Source organism: Brassica napus, chromosome A9 (assembly GCF_020379485.1).
Source record: "Brassica napus cultivar Da-Ae chromosome A9, Da-Ae, whole genome shotgun sequence".
In the NCBI taxonomy this organism is placed as follows: domain Eukaryota; kingdom Viridiplantae; phylum Streptophyta; class Magnoliopsida; order Brassicales; family Brassicaceae; genus Brassica; species Brassica napus.
This window is the reverse complement of record NC_063442.1, coordinates 4,586,669-4,603,535: the sequence shown is the minus strand read 5'-3', so window position 1 is coordinate 4,603,535 and position 16,867 is coordinate 4,586,669. Positions and strand designations below refer to the sequence as shown.

Below are 16,867 nucleotides of genomic sequence, written 5' to 3'. Positions count from 1 at the left end.
AAATTTTAAATACGCGAGAACATTTTTTAAAATACACTATATGAAACAAAATGAGCAGATCATTTCTCTAATTTTATTTTATAAAGTACTCACATTTATTTTTGAGTTTGTTGATTAAAAATGATCCTAAATTTCGTTTGATTTTTATAAATGATCAGACTTTTTTTTGTGTTTAACCCAAATAACTTTTTTTTTAAATCACGAAGTTCGTTTTGTTTTAAATTTAGGAAAAAATTAGAAAAATCAAAAAGAGCTATAAAAAGGGGGGAGAAAAGAAAAACACACTCAAATGTCACCAGAAAACCAAAAACAAAATAAATAAAAACGCTGCCCGAAACACATGCCCGAACTGCCCCGACTCGTAGTACCCCCCTTTTGCCTTCGTCTCTCTCTCTCTCTCTCTCGATTTTATTTTTTTCTTCTTCTTCTTCTTCTTCTTCTTCTTCTTCGCTGGATCGAAAAAACAAACAAGGGCGTGCTTTCGATTCGTGTCTCGCACTCTACGGGGGTTTCTTCTTCTTCTCGCTGTTGGATCTTCGCGGGTTGATTGGATCAGGTACTCGATTTCAAAAATCAATCCCTAAGGAATCGCATCTTCTTCTTTTAATCTCAATTTTAGGGTTTTTTTTAATCGCAAACCAATTCTGAAAAGGAAGACGAAATTGTGTTTGTTTTGATTCGAAAGGGGAAAAAATGAGAGACGGCTATGCATGGGAGGAAGAAAGGTCATCGTCGTCTGCTTATGCTTAGACCTCCTTCGCGTCTAATCTCAACCGCTTCTTCTTCTTCGTCTCTCTCTCTCTCTTCACCTTCTTCCTTCTCTAAGGTAACTTGATTCGTCTCAATTGGCTTTTGATTGGTTCCGATTTGATTTAAAGTTTTGATTTTGATGATGGTTAGTGCAGGACGGGAGGAGGATTAGTGTTGGTGACTGTGCTCTGTTCAAGCCGCCTCAGGATTGTCCACCGTTCATTGGTTTGATCCGTTTGCTGGTTCCGGAACGAGAAGGAGGAGGTAGCTTTAAGGTTCGTGTGAATTGGCTGTATCGACCCGGTGAGTTGAAGCTTGGGAAGGGCGTCCTTTGGAGGCTCAGCCTAACGAGATCTTTTACTCCTTTCACGAGGATGAGATACCTGCTGCGTCTTTGCTTCATCCGTGTAAAGTTACCTTTCTTCCCAGAGGCGTTGAACTCCCATCTGGAATCTCTTCGTTTGTTTGCTGGAGGGTTTATGATGTTATGAATGAGTCTATTTGGTGGCTCACTGATCAAGATTATATCGATGTGAGTGAGTGAGTGATTAAAATTCGTTATCCAATTATGTTTCTTCTCTGGTTTTGACAAGTCTTTTTTTTTTTTAATGCAGGAACGTCAACAAGAAGTAGATAAGTTATTGTGTAAGAGTTTACAGCAGTGTGGTTGTTCTCCTATGTTAACAACATCTCAAGTGAAAACAGGAACAGAAGGTATGCAGAACAGTAGCTCCTCTTCTTCACAGGGCAAGGGAAGGAAGAGAGAGCGTGGTGATCAGGGTTCTGAATCTGTGAAAAGGGAACGTCCGAGCCGAGGTGATGATAGCGGTTCTGGTTTTGTAAGAAAAGAAAGCAGTTTGAAGTCTGAGATTGCAAAAATTACTGAGAGAGGGAGGCTAGTGGATTCTGAAGGGGTTGAGAAATTGGTACAGCTCATGCTACCTGAGAAGAATGAGAAGAAGACAGATTTGATTGGGCGGTCCATTCTTGCAAGTGCTGTAGCAGCAACAGACAAGTTTGACTGTCTCAGTCGTTTCGTCCAGCTGAGGGGTTTATCTGTTTTTGATGAGTGGCTACAGGAGGTTCATAGAAGGAAAATTGGGGATGGGAGCAGTCCCAAAGAAAATGATAGATCAGTGGACGAGTTTCTTTTGATTTTACTACGTGCTCTTGACAAGCTGCCTGTGAATCTCAATGCTCTTCAGACTTGCAACATTGGGAAGTCTGTTAATCGATTGCGATCACATAAGAACTCAGAAATTGGGAAAAAGGCAAGGAGCTTGGTTGATACATGGAAGAAACGTGTTGAGGCAGAAATGGATGCCAAGCCTGGAAGACCTCGTCAGTCTGAAGTTTCCCATGGCAGTAGACACTCAGTTGTATCCTTTGATGCAACCAAGACATCAGTGTCTCATCTACATCCTTTTAAGTCCGTGTCCGGTATTTCAGATAACAGCGTGAAGTCTGCAACCACCTCTCCAAGTTCTACTAGATCAGCCCCATCACCTGGAACAGGTGTTGCTGTTGCTAACGTTGGGCAGCAAAAAAATACTGTTGCAGTCCACGCAGAAGGTGGGCTGAGCAGGAGCATCTCATCACAAAGAACTGTAACTTTTGAGAAAGCTGAAGGTTGTAGCAATAAGTTGTTGGTTAAGCTGCCTAAATGTGGTGAACGTGGTGGTGAGCACGAGAAGGCTGTTAATGAGTCTAGTAAAATAGAAGATATTGTCAAGCCCACGTCTCCTACCTCGGGAGATGATGTCAAAACTGAAAAAGGGCATGGTGAATCACACAGCTTAATGAATGCTTTGATTGAAAGTTGTGTCAGGGACTCTGAGGCGAATGCATGTGTGGCTGGTGCAGATGATGTTGGAATGAATCTTCTAGCTACTGTTGCTGCTGATGAAATGTCCAAATCCCCTGTTGCATCACCCTCGGTATCTCGGGTTTCAGATTCTTTGGATGGCTTGCCTAGCGAGCAAGCGGATAATGTGAATCTCACCATTGTTGAACATGTCAGTAGTAGTGGCGAGCAGTTGGCCGTTGTAGAGAATGAAAATGATTCTAAGCCGGGAGATCTTGATGAGAACTCCGATTCAGAAATCGAAGAGTTGCAAAGATTGGTGGATCAGTGCCTAGAAAGCAATGAAAATTCAGATGATATTGCCCCAACCGCTGGGCACACATCAGGCATTGGGGGAAACATTTCTGATGATGGTGATAGTGGGGTAGTTAGTGACCTAAAGACTGATGAGATATCAGAGACAGATCGAGTGGCAGATACAGTGATGAGGACAGGAAACTCTGCCCTACGTATATGTAAAACCATTGGCATAAGTCAAAATGCAGATTCTTTGACTGCTGAAGATTCACACTTGGAGGCTGCTGGTGGTGCTCAGGTGGAAGATAAACCAAAGGTGATATTAAGTTCTGAGCTAGTTAATAAAATGGGTGAAGTGGTTTCAGTTTTGTCAGAGTTTGCCAAGGATAGGAGTACTGAAAATGTTGATAGATCGATGCCAGAGAAATTGTCTGATGATAATGATTGTGGTGGAACAGCTAACGATCGAAAGGCTGCTTGTACATCAGTGGAAACTTCTGCGCCAGCTGAATGTAAAGCCATCGTATTATGTCCCAAAGTAGATTCCTTGGCTGTTGCAAATTCGCACTCTGATGTAGTCGATGATAACAAGAAAGAGCAGAAACCCCCGGTAGTCTTGAGTTCCGAGTTGGTTAAAGAAACGGGTGAAGATGTAAAAGTTTCGTCTGGGTTCTCCAAGGGAGTGGCTGCAGAAAAGATCGACATAGGGATTAATCATGTGAACCAAACAGATAAAAAGAACAAACCTGTGACAGCTCATCTGGACTCATCTGTAACTAAGATTGAAGTTGAGCATGTGGAGGCGTCTCTAAAGAGTGCTGAAGTCGGAAAACAGTGCGCCACGACAACATGTGCTGATGGGCATGAAACAGAGGAATGTACCTCTGTTGCCAAAGATGTCCCTTCAGTTTCAGCTTTAGCAGGGTCAGAGCTGGAAGCCGGAGTTAAATTTGACCTAAATGAAGCTTTCAATGGGGATGACACACGAAAGGAGAATTCAAGTAACTTCTCTGGATCGTTGTCTTTGACATCTACTCCTTTACAAACCAGTCGACCTCCTGCATCCATTACAGTTGCTGCTGCTGCAAAGGGTGCTTTTGTTCCGCGTGATGATCTGTTGAGAAATAAACCAGCTGTTGGGTGGAGAGGATCTGCTGCCACTAGCGCCTTCAGACCAGCTGAGCCAAGAAAAGTCCAAGAGGTGGCTTCCTGTGATGCTTCTACAACCGCTGGCAAGCAAACAAAGACACTCTTGGACTTCGACCTAAATGTACCGGATGAAAGAGTTCTTGAAGAGCTGCCTTCCCAAAGATTTGCCAATCCCACAAATCCCTCTGGTGTACTGGATCTTGATCTAAACAGACTTGATGATCCAGCCGATATGAATAATCATACAGTAAGCAGTGGTCATCGGGTGAATTCAACTTTTCAACAGACAAACTTATCTTCTGGTGGTAGTAGGGATTTTGATTTAAACGATGGACCTGCTGTTGATGATGTTAACGTTGTTGAGTCATCTCTGGGTTTTAGTCAAAATTCCCGAAGTGCACAGCCAGTGATCAGTGGAATAAGGCCTGGCTTCTCATCTTGGTTTCCTGCTGTTAACAATTATTCAGCAATGAGTATTCCTCAAGTATTGCCTGAACGAGGCAGTGGACCGCAGAGAATGGTGGGTCCAACATCTGAAGTTTCATCATATACACCTGATATGTGCAGAGGCCCTGTTTTACTGTCTTCTCCAGCAGTTTCATTCCCACCATCAGCATTTCAGTATCCTGGGTTCCCTTTTGGTTCCAGCTTTCCTCTTTCCTCAGCAAATTTTTCAGGTGCTTCAACACCATACATGGACTCTTCATCAAGTGGCAGGCTATGCTTCCCTCCTGTCAACTCTCAAATATTGGGTCCAGGAGTTGCCATCCCTTCTAATTACCCAAGGCCGTATGTTGTTAATCTCCCAAACGGTAGTAGCAATGGTGGAGTTTCGGACAGCAGCAACAATGCAAAATGGTTTAGATCTGGTCTTGACTTGAACTCTGGACCAGGAGGGCATGAAACTGATGAAGCAGCACTCGTACAAAGACAACTATCTTCCTCTGGCTCTTTACCTTTGAGAGACGAAGCAAGAATGTATCAAATGTCAGGTGGTACTCTCAAGAGGAAGGAACCAGACGGTGGGTGGGATGGAGGAGGATATAAGTAATCGTTATGGCAAATAACAAACCTGTGAATTTCTTTGTAGGCCGTTGCACTAAGGCTGTAAGCATATTTTTACTCTCTTCTTTCACCTTATGTTGTCTCATGTTTGTTTCTCTCTCGTTCTCTGACGTTGTTTCGTATTCCTCTTGTTCGCTCTAGGTACTCTGAAGATAAAAGCAGACAGCACGCCACAAAGGACAGTTTCTTAGGAAAAAAAAGAAAATCTGACCCCTCTGTTTTACAATCATTCGTGTAGATACACCTCCAAACAGTTTCTGTTTTTCACAGGCATGGCTTATAAAACTCTCAGATAGATAAACCAAGACCATCATCATCATCGCTTTGTTTATTTGCTCTCATCTCCCAGAGTTTTACCAGGTGATCTTTTTAAAAACAACACACTACTCTTTGCCTTGTCTAACATCTATGTATCTGGACCAAAAGGCAAGACGAGAGTGTTTAGTTTATGTTTTTTTTATAAAGTTCTGCTGTAAGAAAGAAAAATGATGGTGATGGTCCTTGAAGCATTGTTGGTATATGAGACTGAGAGATTAAAATTTGCCATGGTTTGTATTATATAGTCAGAACTCTTTTCTAGATTGTTCTACTTGTGGTAGTTGTGTGTCGAACAAGTGAACACTTTTACTCTCTGTTGCAACAAAATGGCTGATGATATATATTGCAGTGACAGGTTTGAAACAAATAAAACATAATTGAGTTTGACAATAATAGTAAAAGCTCTCTATCTCTCTCTTCCATGTAAACTATTGATTGACTATGATTGACTATATATATATATATATATAATGTCTCTCATTTATCATACAAACTCAAAAGTGGAATACAAAACATCAGACAGAGTTTGGGTTATCATCAATGCCGGGTCACTATCCTCCCACACAAAACGTTTCTGTCCAAAAACAAAGAGGTGAAGTCAGTGTCTTTTTCAAAGGAATCTAGAAGCAGAAGTCTATGAAGGTTTATTGTGTATACACTCACGATAAACACCCGTGGTGATTCGACTGTTGCTTCTTCTTTTTCTTGGTCTTGTCCTTCTGTTTAACCACCGGTTTGATCACTTCCTTGATTGCCGAATCAAAAACTGCTTTGACATTCTGCAAAATGTAAACTCTCAACGCTCAAGAGTTGTCTAAGACTATGCAGCTCGAGTCAATGTAAATGAATCTGTTATATACCTGTTGAGTTTTTGAGCTACATTCAATGTAATATGTTGCACCAATTAGCTTACGCAATTCCTCTCCCTGTCACCCCAAAACGTTTAACTCATACACACACAAAGCTACTGAAATCTACTGAGATCAAACCTGTGCAGTAGTTACAGGGGATAGTCCAGGATGGTCAGCCAGATAATGCTTATCCTCACGGAGATCTACATTTTGATGTAGTAACTAAGAATCAATAATACATGCAACATATCTGAAACAATGCAGAGGCAAATGCTCATCAGTTTCTTACCCAATTTGGTACCGACAAGAACTAATGGAACTCCTGGAGCAAAGTGTTGGAGTTCAGGGATCCACTGAGACTCAACAAGAAGAAGTCATACATAACATTAGAAATGACTTGACATTGTTACAAGTCTTATTGAGTTCAAAGAGAGATGCATGAAACAAAACCTTTTTAAAAACATTTTCATAGCTAGCTCGGCTGACCAATGAGAAAGACAAGACGAAAACATCTGCTCCTCTGTAACTTAAAGGCCTTAATCTGTTATAGTCTTCTTGCCCTGCAAAACAAAACACAACCCAAACAGGATCTTGGTCTATGCAACAATATCTCAAATCAATCAAAAGAAAAGAAATGTTGGTTACCAGCAGTATCCCATAGCCCTAAGTTCACAGTAGTTCCTTCAACTACAACGTTTGCACTAAAGTTGTCAAAAACCGTTGGTACATAGTCCTGTTTACAACCAATTCACAGTTTTGCATAAATCAACTCTAAAGAAAGATTGTTAGGAGAAAGAGAACACAAATATCTGGATCATAGTTCATGCATAATCCCCCTAGTAAAGGAGCTAACTTTGAATCACACAGATGAATTCTAAGAACCTTTAAGCAATAGGAAGCTAAAATTTGACAAACCCAGAAAGATTTTCAGTAAAAGATTGAAACTTTCAAGAACATTCTGAAGAATCCAGATGTTGTTAGGAGAAACACAAAGCTGGATCTTAGTTCATGCATAATCCCTATAAAAAGGAGCTAACTTTGAATTACAAAGATGAATTCTAAGAACCTTTAAGCAATAGGGAAGCTAAAATTTGACAAACCCAGAAAGATTTTCAGTAAAAGATTGGAACTTTCAAGTGAATCTGAGAAACCCAGATGAGATTCTTGATCAAAATTTCAGAGAGAGAGAGGTGTAGTTAACGAACTACTCACAGTAGGGAACTTGTTGCTGGTGTAGCAGATGAGCATACAGGTTTTACCAACGGCACCATCACCAACAGTTACACATTTGATGAACTTTGAAGCACTTGAAGCCATTCTTCTTCTCTACAACACATTCACAAGAATAAAACAGAGAGAGAGAGATAAAAGTGAGGTGATGATTACTTTAATATGAGAGGAGTGAGATAATTAAATATAAATGTGTTTAAATGGGTGTTTGTTGGCTTTGTTTTGAAGGAGCGGTGGTGAACTCACATGATGAGCATCCATCTTTTGCTTCTTGAGTTAATGACACAACACCAGTTGTTACAATACATATTATTACGCCACGGTAATAACCATTTACTATGCAGTCTTTAATAATAGTCACGTTGAGCAATAGTGACAAGTCAAGATGGCTGATGATGTCATTCATATCATATGTGCATGCACTAACATGTACTGTTGAATACATGTTTTTGTTATTTTTGTGTTTCTCTCGGATATGCCATGTGAAATAGTATAGACTATAGAGCATAAAAACTTCTTCAATGGTGAGATACTCTTATAAGTATCAACCCAAATACAACATTGGTTTTTTAATTAAAATTTGATTATCTATTTATTTAAAAAAAATCTAAATCATTATGACATGTGAAGATGGGCTTCTCAAAAAGAAAAATATTACATATCTAATTTAAAAAACTTTTCTAGCATTTCCACACCATTTTCCTTCTTTTTCAATATTTTTCTTTTGTTCTCATTGGATGATCCTTTAAAATACTCCTAATGTGGATGTTCTAGCTTATTATGAGTTTTATATAGAATTTTAGGATGTTTTATCATTAAACAAAACAGCTCCATAGAAAATCACTGAAACCAGCATTTCAACAAATACATTATACGAAAAGATTTATCAGTTTTTTTTTCTGTTATAAAAATATGTTTATCATGCTACTTGACTATTATTATAAATTAATGTTTATAATTAAAATAGAAAAATAGTATGGTATGCAACTGTTTATATAATATTTGTTATTTTATTTATACTTGTAGAAAATGGCCTGGCCTTTTATGTGGACCTGTATATTTTCAAAAACTTTATCATGGAATTTACTCCATAATATAATGTAAACTCGACCAACAAGAGTTCGTTGGCAACAACCAGCAACAAAAATTCAAGAATCACAAAAGAATCATAGCAACTTTTATATATCGAACATTCTTACCAAATAATTCATTTTTGTTTGTTAATAGATACAGATTGTACAGTTATGCTTTAGAAAATAAAAGTGCTGTTAATCGATATCACATGTGTTTATATATATAATGATTTATAGATGGATGTTTTTTTTTTTTGATTTATAGATGGAAGTTGGGGATCAAAACCTTGTAAGGACATCTACCAAAAGCCGTAGCTCAATGATTAACAAAGTTATATAAATATATAAAGATAAGTTAATTGTTGGAGTAATACCTACGACTCTATATATCGACGCAACCACCATGAATATGAAAATGCAAAAGTCTGTTAATTAGAGAGGTGTTGTTCACAAGGAGGACCACGGGGCTTGTTACTCTCTAGCTAGTTGAAAAATGTATTTTATTTCAGTATTTTACAAGTCATTCCCACCAACACTTCCAAAAATATATATATAAGAAATTGCTGACTAATAATACAATAAAATGACAAAGCATGGATTTAATATGTCAAATAAACATACTTAATGAAACGAAAACTGCGAAATTAAACTAGTTATAATTAAACTATAAAATGTAATATACAAATACCTTCTCATATTCAAAACACAGTTTTACAAGTTTTGTTTAATCATGCAGTTCTATATATCATATGATTCATTATACAAAAGAAAAAGGCCATACGCAGAAGACCAATGACGTAATTAACATGAAATCCTCTAAAAAGAAAAGCCTCAAAAGTTACAAAGGGACAATGGGAGCCAAGGTTTTAAATGTTTTTTATAACGAAAATAAACATCTCTATATTAAACGCCTTCAAAAACTTATCAGCACAACCAATTAGACGATCAATCACATTTTTCATAACCGATAATCATATAAAACTATTAACATACCTCAATTCAATATGGGCCGCATTGGATTTTCTTTAGTTGAACATCAAGTTTGTATTGGATCTGATGTGCCCGGGACGTTCCAACCCGCATATGAACGGAAGAAAATTTATACTCTTCTCTACTTTTGTTCCAAAATAAGTTAACTCACGAGGCTAACTTTTTTTTCCTTAATCACGGGTTATCTGGATCAAAGTTAAGTAATGTCCTAAGGAAGATATTACTGACGACTAATCTGACCTCTAATTTTCTAATGAAACATAATACATGACTTCATTTTCATCGGGCTATCTAACTTAGTTATAAGTCTCAGGCTATGAATTAATGATTAACCAAAGGTTGAGAAAAACAAAACTATAAAGATGATAGAATTGCAACTGATTTCATTATCATGTAGAACCAATGTCTTGCTGACAAAATTTAACAAAACAAATTGTAACAGAAAGTGAAATAATAAAAATGGCAGCAGTATTTTTTTTTTTTGGACAACGGCAGCAGTATAATATGATATGAAACTATGCTTCAGGAACAATTGAATGCAAATGAAGAGCCGGATGTTGCTCATGCATGGGGTACCCAAACGGCTTCATGGTTCATATTGTTAACACTTGTCACGCATTAGTTACTCTACCGACTCATACTCTACTGACTCACAGACTTGCTATTAAACTCCAATTCTTACCGTTTGTTGATAAAACAGAACCCAAAAAATAATTCAAATACTAAAAGAAAATAAAAAAACAGAACCAAGAAACATACCAGAAAAGAGTTGTTTCATCAAACAAACAAACTGATCACATATCAGAAACATATAAAAAAAAGCAAGACACTAAAGAAAATATATAAAGAAGATTGAAACATCATCGAAAAAGAATAGAAAAATCTTTAAAAGACAGGACTTCTTCAAGATACATAGCAACATGACGGACGCCCACACTGCCCGGACGATCGTTGGAATAATCGGTAAGTCCTCACAAAAATTAATCAAACATACATTTCATAGTGCAATCAACAAAACAAACCTCGCTAATTAATGAAAAATAAGTAATTAATTATTAACTTTATTGATAGTTTTTTGGGTTATCATATATATGTTCAGGAAACGTGATCTCTTTCGGCTTGTTCTGCTCTCCAATGTAAGCACATACTGTATTAGATATTCTTTGTTTCTGCATGTTGTCATAAACCATTACATGCAATGAAATATATTTTATATACTATATGTGAAAACTATGCAGACCAACGATGATAAAGATATGGAAGATGAAGTCAGTGTCGGAGTTTAAGCCAGATCCGTACCTAGCCACGGTTTTAAACTGCATGATGTGGAGTTTTTATGGACTTCCTTTTGTCCATCCCGATAGTCTCCTCGTCGTTACCATTAATGGAACTGGTCTTTTCATGGAACTCGTTTATGTCACTATCTTCTTCATCTTCGCTACCTCAGCTATCCGCGTAAGTTTCTAGTTCCTTAATGTGAATACGCATGCATGCACGTTAATGCTCTTTTTTTGTAACCAAGAAAGATTTGAGATCCTTATTAGATGTCTTACATCATGAGTTATAACGGTCATCTACTCTAGAACTAACTTTCAGGTGTGAGTTAGATTCATTACTGATAATGGTTTCTAATAAGCGTATTTGATTTTTATACAGAGAAAGATCACAATAGCTATGGTGGTTGAGTTGATATTCATGTCAGTGGTGATCTTCTGCACATTGTACTGTTTGCATACAACAAAACAAAGGTCTATGCTTATTGGGATCATGTGCATTGTTTTCAATGTTATCATGTATGCTTCTCCTCTAACCGTCATGGTAAGCTATTATTCTTATTCATTTCTCTATAATATTAACTATTCTTGTATCCAAAGTGCGATCACTCTAACTTGTTAATGATTTGACTAATGAGATCATACAGAAGATTTGAAACCAACATACTAGCATGAATGAGCTAGAGTTAGAATACTCATGAACACGACTACAATAGTCTAGACTAATCACGGATATGCCAAGAAACGGTTTCTATCATTGTTTTCTTCTTCTTTGTTGTCTTGTGAACTAACATTTAATGTGTTTAATTAACGTGCAACAGAGACTTGTGATAAAGACAAAGAGCGTGAAGTACATGCCGTTCTTCCTGTCACTAGCCAGCTTCATGAACGGAGTCGTTTGGGTCATTTATGCATGTCTTAAATTCGACCCATATATTTTGGTAAACTTCCTTTTTCACCCCTATAATATGTTCAACTCAATTGTTATATCTTTTTATAGGCGCTAATATATTGGTCTGTTTCATGAAAAACAGATACCAAATGGCCTTGGATCCCTATCCGGATTAGTACAACTTATATTATACGCAACTTACTATAAAACAACGAACTGGAACGATGAAGATGGAGATAAAGAAAAGCGGTTTACTAATGCTGAAATCCAGCTTGACCGAGCTTGACACTTGCAGCTATGGATGGTAGTGTCCAGCTTCATCGTTAGGTTAAGAATTAGAATCAGAAGAGATGCTAATGAAGATACAAAAATGAAGAACGAGGAAGCCCCGAAGTTGTAAGCTTTTCTTGAGTAGGAAGAAAGAAAAGGATGTCACTTTTTTTTTTGTTGGTTGGAAACTGAAATGATTATAATTTTGGCAAGTTGAATCTACGTAATTTGTTACAGTTATAGTAGTTTTATTAGATTATTTTGTACTCCTCCGTTCTTAAAAGATAGACTTTTTAGTATTTTCACGCATATTAAAAAAACACATTAAACTATCATAATAAATGTATCGTTTTCTGTAATTTTCAATAACTTTTAACCAATAGTAACTCAGTAAAATCAATTAATTTTTTTAAAATTTACAATTTTTTCATAAAAAACATAAAAAATATCTTTCTGACACAAACGTTTTTTCTAGAAAGTCTATTATTAATAGGGAGTAACATTTATGGAAGCTGTAAAAGAACCATAAGAAACTAGCACGTAATGATTCTTGCTGCTCCTTGTGTGATAAAAGTTTCAATATACTTAATAAGGTAAGCAACCACAATGACTGAGCTTTAATTGTGTAACAAGGGTTTGATTTATAACTATCATTAAATTAAGGTACGTACGTATAAGTTTCTTACAAGCAAACATCATTAAGTATTTGAGTTTCCTAGTTCCCTTCTTGTCCGATATGTTGATGTTCTGTTTCCTCTTGAATCTCTGTGATCTCCAATCTTCCTGATCCATCGCCACCAGATTCAGAGAACTTAGTGACCTTCTGCAACTCGTCGCTCACACCTGACTGGTCATCACTAGCAGCAGCTACTACTTCCTGGTCTATCTTAGCTTGTGGCTTAGGACGGCGAATGGCCTCGGCTGCTTCTGGCATAACAACTGGAGGTGGTTGCGGAGGAACCCATGATCGCTGCTTCTGGATAGCTGCTGGTTCCGTTGTACTTGTTTCGTTTCGGATACCGATGGAACGTGCCGTTGTTGTCTCATAACCGAAATCAGCAGATCTAGGGTTCTTCTGTTGCCACCATGGACCTTTGGAACTCTCGTCTTGAGGCGGTTGACCATAGTCCCATGGCTGATAATAGTAAGAGATCATGTGTAATCAAATCAGACCAAGATTCATCACAAAGAGTGTTTGTTTTAGATCAAAATTAAGTTTGTACCTTAGCTTTAGGAGCGATGCGAGGATTTGGTAGCTGTTGGTTTGGATTGGGTGGCATGTCGTTAATCTCCTGTGTTTCAGTGAAAGTGAGATCATTATGTCACAGAGAACTATAAGGTGAGTCCAAAAATGGTGCAAAAAAAAAAAGAAACTGGTATTTATTTTACCCGAATGTTTGAAGGCTTCTCTCCTCTCTGGATCATAGACATTATCTGCAACATAACCAGTTTTCAACACAATGTTACGAAGGTTAGTAAAGATTCATTATAAACCGCATGAGTCTGCAGCGAACTTTATAGGTTTCAGAACATTACATCCATGTATGACTTTGGATGAGGGGGCTGAGAAGAATCAGCTGGTGGTGCAGGAGGAGAAGTAGACCGTGCTGCTATTATTAATTAGTTAGAGAGAACCAATCTAATAAAATGCTAAAGAACAAAATGCACACCGAGCCAGAGAGAGGGGGTAACCTGAACGCGTGTCATAATCAACGTTGCTGCCATTTGCATAGGGTCTCTGCATCACATATCAACGTGTTCTAAAATGTTACCAAAAGAGACTACATCAAGTTCAAGTGGAGATCATTCTTCTCTTTGGGGTGTTTTTGGTTTCAGATTCTCTTTCTATTCACTCATGCTCAATAAAAAAGTTGTTTTGGGTTTTATTTCTGTTTGTGGATCATTTACTCTATGCATCAAAGATTATTGCAAAACACTTCGACCAAACTCACCCTTTCTGCCGGAGTTTTGACCAAACCACTATAGACCTCTTGGTTAGCTGAATAAACTTTGGGGAGGTTGTTGGAGTTCCCTGAAAGTAAGAAGTAAAAACAGAGGATTACTCTTTAGATCAAGAAGCTTTGACAGTGGCTCTTAAGATCAACCAGAGGCAACTAGAACCTATATGGCTCTTGATAGGAATTAAGTTGTAACTTTTTCAAAATTAAGATATGAGTCTGGAGAATACAAAAAAGCTTGAACACTTACTTTCGAGATAACGGATATTATTGCTCAAGGACTTCATTTCTTGTACTTGGACGCCTAAGAGTTGCATCAACTCCTCAAAATTCTTCCTCTCTGACAGCAAGAAACAATGCACAAATTTGGTTTCAGTGGGAAAGGAAGAAACAAGAGTAGAAGTAGTTACAGAAAGAAAGAAAGAAGAACTAACATCTACCTTCACTCTTGGTTTTCATCATTTCCTGACTAACCCTGGCTACATCAGAAGCAGCCGCCGAAGCAGCTTTGGCTGTAGCTACTGCTTCTTCAGCTAAGCTAGGTTTTGCATCAGCTTTCTCCAGAGGATCATTTTCTTCTTCCGACATAATCTTACGGACCCACGATTTTAATCTTGGGATAAGAGATCTCTGAAACAAAAACGAATCTGACTTCAGTACGATCTTGATTTTGTACAAGGAAACTAATACTACAAACTTGCACTCCACATAGAGGAATCAGTAAATTTCAGAAAGGAAGAAACAGCTTTCCAACACCCTAATAATCCAGATAGAAATGTATTGGTGGTCTAATAAACAGCTTTCCAACACCCTAGTCAAAATGGAGAATGAAACAATGAATTACAAATGTGTTATGGCCTAACCATCTTATTCCTTACACAATCATCTTAACACTCTGCATATAAATGGACATAACAGAGGGGTTTGAGATCAACGGTACCTTGACAAAAACAGCAGTTCCAGCACCAGAAGCGGCTAATACTCCAACAGCAAGAACAGCATGGTACCAGCGAAAGCGAGAGCGCAAACTTGGAGGCGGAATCATAACAACGGGAGCAGGAGCATGCTGCACGGCTTGTATCTGCCCTTGCACCGCTTGCTGTCCATCTGTTCGTAACATAAGAATATCATAAACACACCTCCAATCAAGTCATCAAAGGAACATATATGTCTCAGCCTCAGGCTTATGTACCTTGACTGGTAACAGCTGTCTGCTCACTTGGTGATGGATCCTACATGATCAAGATATTTACAAAGGTAAAAAATAATAATTCCATATGATCAAAACAACAAGAAGCAGTAAAGAAGAGAGAGAGCTTTTACAGGGACACGGCGGAAAGCTTCGTCAATCTCTTCCTTGGTGAGACCTTTCCTCTCAAGAAACGATCTTCTGTGAATCACAGGAGACCCTCTAACTCTCGGATGAGAAAGGAACTTGATAGCGTTCTCAACCTGATCCTCCCGTATCGGTTCAGAGTTCTTAAACACAGACTCCAGCTTTGCAGTTTCGCTAACTTCATTCGTAGCCTCTGTAACAACAACACAAGAAAGGCTCAACCTTTTCTAGGGTTTAGACACTTTAGTAACTCGTTCAATTATAAATAGTTTTCGTGGGATCGAACCTGAAATCGAGGGGTTTTCATGGGTCTGCTGATGAGTTGCCATAGCAGCAGCAGCAGCTCACCGACCTTCAGCGAATCCAAATCACAAGTGACAAAGAAGAAGAGACGAGTGATGTGAGAAGCGATCTTCTCCTCTCCAGAGAAGAAGAACAATAAAACAAAAAGGCGATGATGATGATGATTAATCATCGAGGCGTTGCTCATATCGAGAGGCCTGAGACTTAATGGGCCTCAGATCAGATGGGCCTCGAAAACATTTCTTATATACTTTTAAGAATAACTAGATTTTTGATCCGCGCTTTTAAAGCGCGGTTTTTTTTTTTAATTGATAAATATTTAGTAAATGTCACATTTTTATATATTTGTGTTTTATTTTATAAAAGACTTAAATTTTTTTTTTATATTTATCGTATTTCATTTTAAATGACTATTTATGTTTAAAAAATTAAACTTTATTTCTTTAATGAATTAAGTTGGTATAACTCTGATAAATTAATTTTATTATCTGGTTAATATTTTAATAAAAAAATTATATACTTTTAATAAAGATTTATACTTTTCAATGAAAAACTCAATTTTTTAATGAATGCTTAAATTATATAAGAAAAGAAAAAAAATAATAATTAAGAATAGTTGAAAAAAAATTTTTGAACTTCGACTCAATGGCTCCAAAGAAAAAAAATGTGAGAATTGGATCTGATTTTTTAATCGGTCCAAATGGCTCAAGAGAGATCTGATGTGGGCTGGATCCAAAAAAAATAGCCCAATATAAATGTGTTATTAATATTAGTTGATTGCACTTAATGAAACATGCAATGTTAGTAAAAAAAAAGAACATGCTAAGGTAAAAAAAAGGATCATGCTTTAATAGTATAGATGGTCGTTAATACAAAATTCGTAAATTAATAAAATAATGATTAAATCCTTTTTAAAATTAGTAACAATATTTGGTAACATATTCTAACAATAGTGAGGAAAACGTGGTTATTATAAAATTTATCCGATTTCTTAAAGACAGACTTTAACTTTGATAGATGAGAATGAAATAATAAAAGATGGACTGGATATATAACTATTTAAGCACTAATGTTTTGGCAGATTGAGAATGAATGTGTTATTTCATTACACTACAAGAAAACACAAGTTTTACGAGGGCAGTTTTCCTCGTGATTTCGTCGTGAAAGCAGTGTTACGAGGAATTAGCGAGGAAACCCGTTTCGTCGTTATACGTTTGTCGTAACGCATATATCCTCGCTAATTCGTCGTAGCGTAGCGAGGAAATAATTTCGTCGTAAAAGCGAAGAAGAATATTTCGTCGTAAAGA

The 16,867-nt window shown here is 37.3% G+C and overlaps 3 protein-coding genes and 1 pseudogene across 3 annotated transcripts; 2 read left to right on the top strand and 2 right to left on the bottom strand.

The window, feature by feature from the left end:
• Nucleotides 1-308: 308 nt before the first annotated feature.
• On the top strand, nt 309-5,256 carry LOC106399199 (annotated as a pseudogene).
• Nucleotides 5,257-5,697: 441 nt separating this feature from the next.
• LOC106399200 (rac-like GTP-binding protein ARAC10) lies at nt 5,698-7,723 on the bottom strand. Its single transcript, XM_013839674.3, has 8 exons — nt 7,447-7,723; nt 6,880-6,967; nt 6,685-6,794; nt 6,524-6,587; nt 6,373-6,437; nt 6,244-6,309; nt 6,047-6,162; nt 5,698-5,957 (listed from the first exon to the last, which is right to left on the bottom strand). The coding sequence occupies exons 1-8, from the start codon at nt 7,549-7,551 to the stop codon at nt 5,921-5,923; spliced, it is 651 nt and encodes a 216-aa protein (XP_013695128.2). The 5' UTR covers nt 7,552-7,723; the 3' UTR covers nt 5,698-5,920.
• Nucleotides 7,724-10,253: 2,530 nt separating this feature from the next.
• Nucleotides 10,254-12,232, top strand: LOC106406501 (bidirectional sugar transporter SWEET5). The gene is made up of 6 exons (XM_048739485.1): nt 10,254-10,490; nt 10,627-10,663; nt 10,766-10,982; nt 11,184-11,345; nt 11,623-11,742; nt 11,836-12,232. Exons 1-6 carry the CDS (start codon nt 10,448-10,450, stop codon nt 11,977-11,979), a joined length of 723 nt encoding a protein of 240 aa, XP_048595442.1. The 5' UTR covers nt 10,254-10,447; the 3' UTR covers nt 11,980-12,232.
• A 296-nt stretch (nt 12,233-12,528) lies between these two features.
• Nucleotides 12,529-15,744, bottom strand: LOC125577750 (peroxisomal membrane protein PEX14-like). Its single transcript, XM_048739484.1, has 12 exons — nt 15,544-15,744; nt 15,245-15,450; nt 15,114-15,153; nt 14,862-15,028; nt 14,362-14,551; nt 14,172-14,261; nt 13,916-13,995; nt 13,656-13,701; nt 13,500-13,570; nt 13,353-13,397; nt 13,187-13,255; nt 12,529-13,098 (listed from the first exon to the last, which is right to left on the bottom strand). Exons 1-12 carry the CDS (start codon nt 15,584-15,586, stop codon nt 12,679-12,681), a joined length of 1,467 nt encoding a protein of 488 aa, XP_048595441.1. The 5' UTR covers nt 15,587-15,744; the 3' UTR covers nt 12,529-12,678.
• Nucleotides 15,745-16,867: the final 1,123 nt, after the last annotated feature.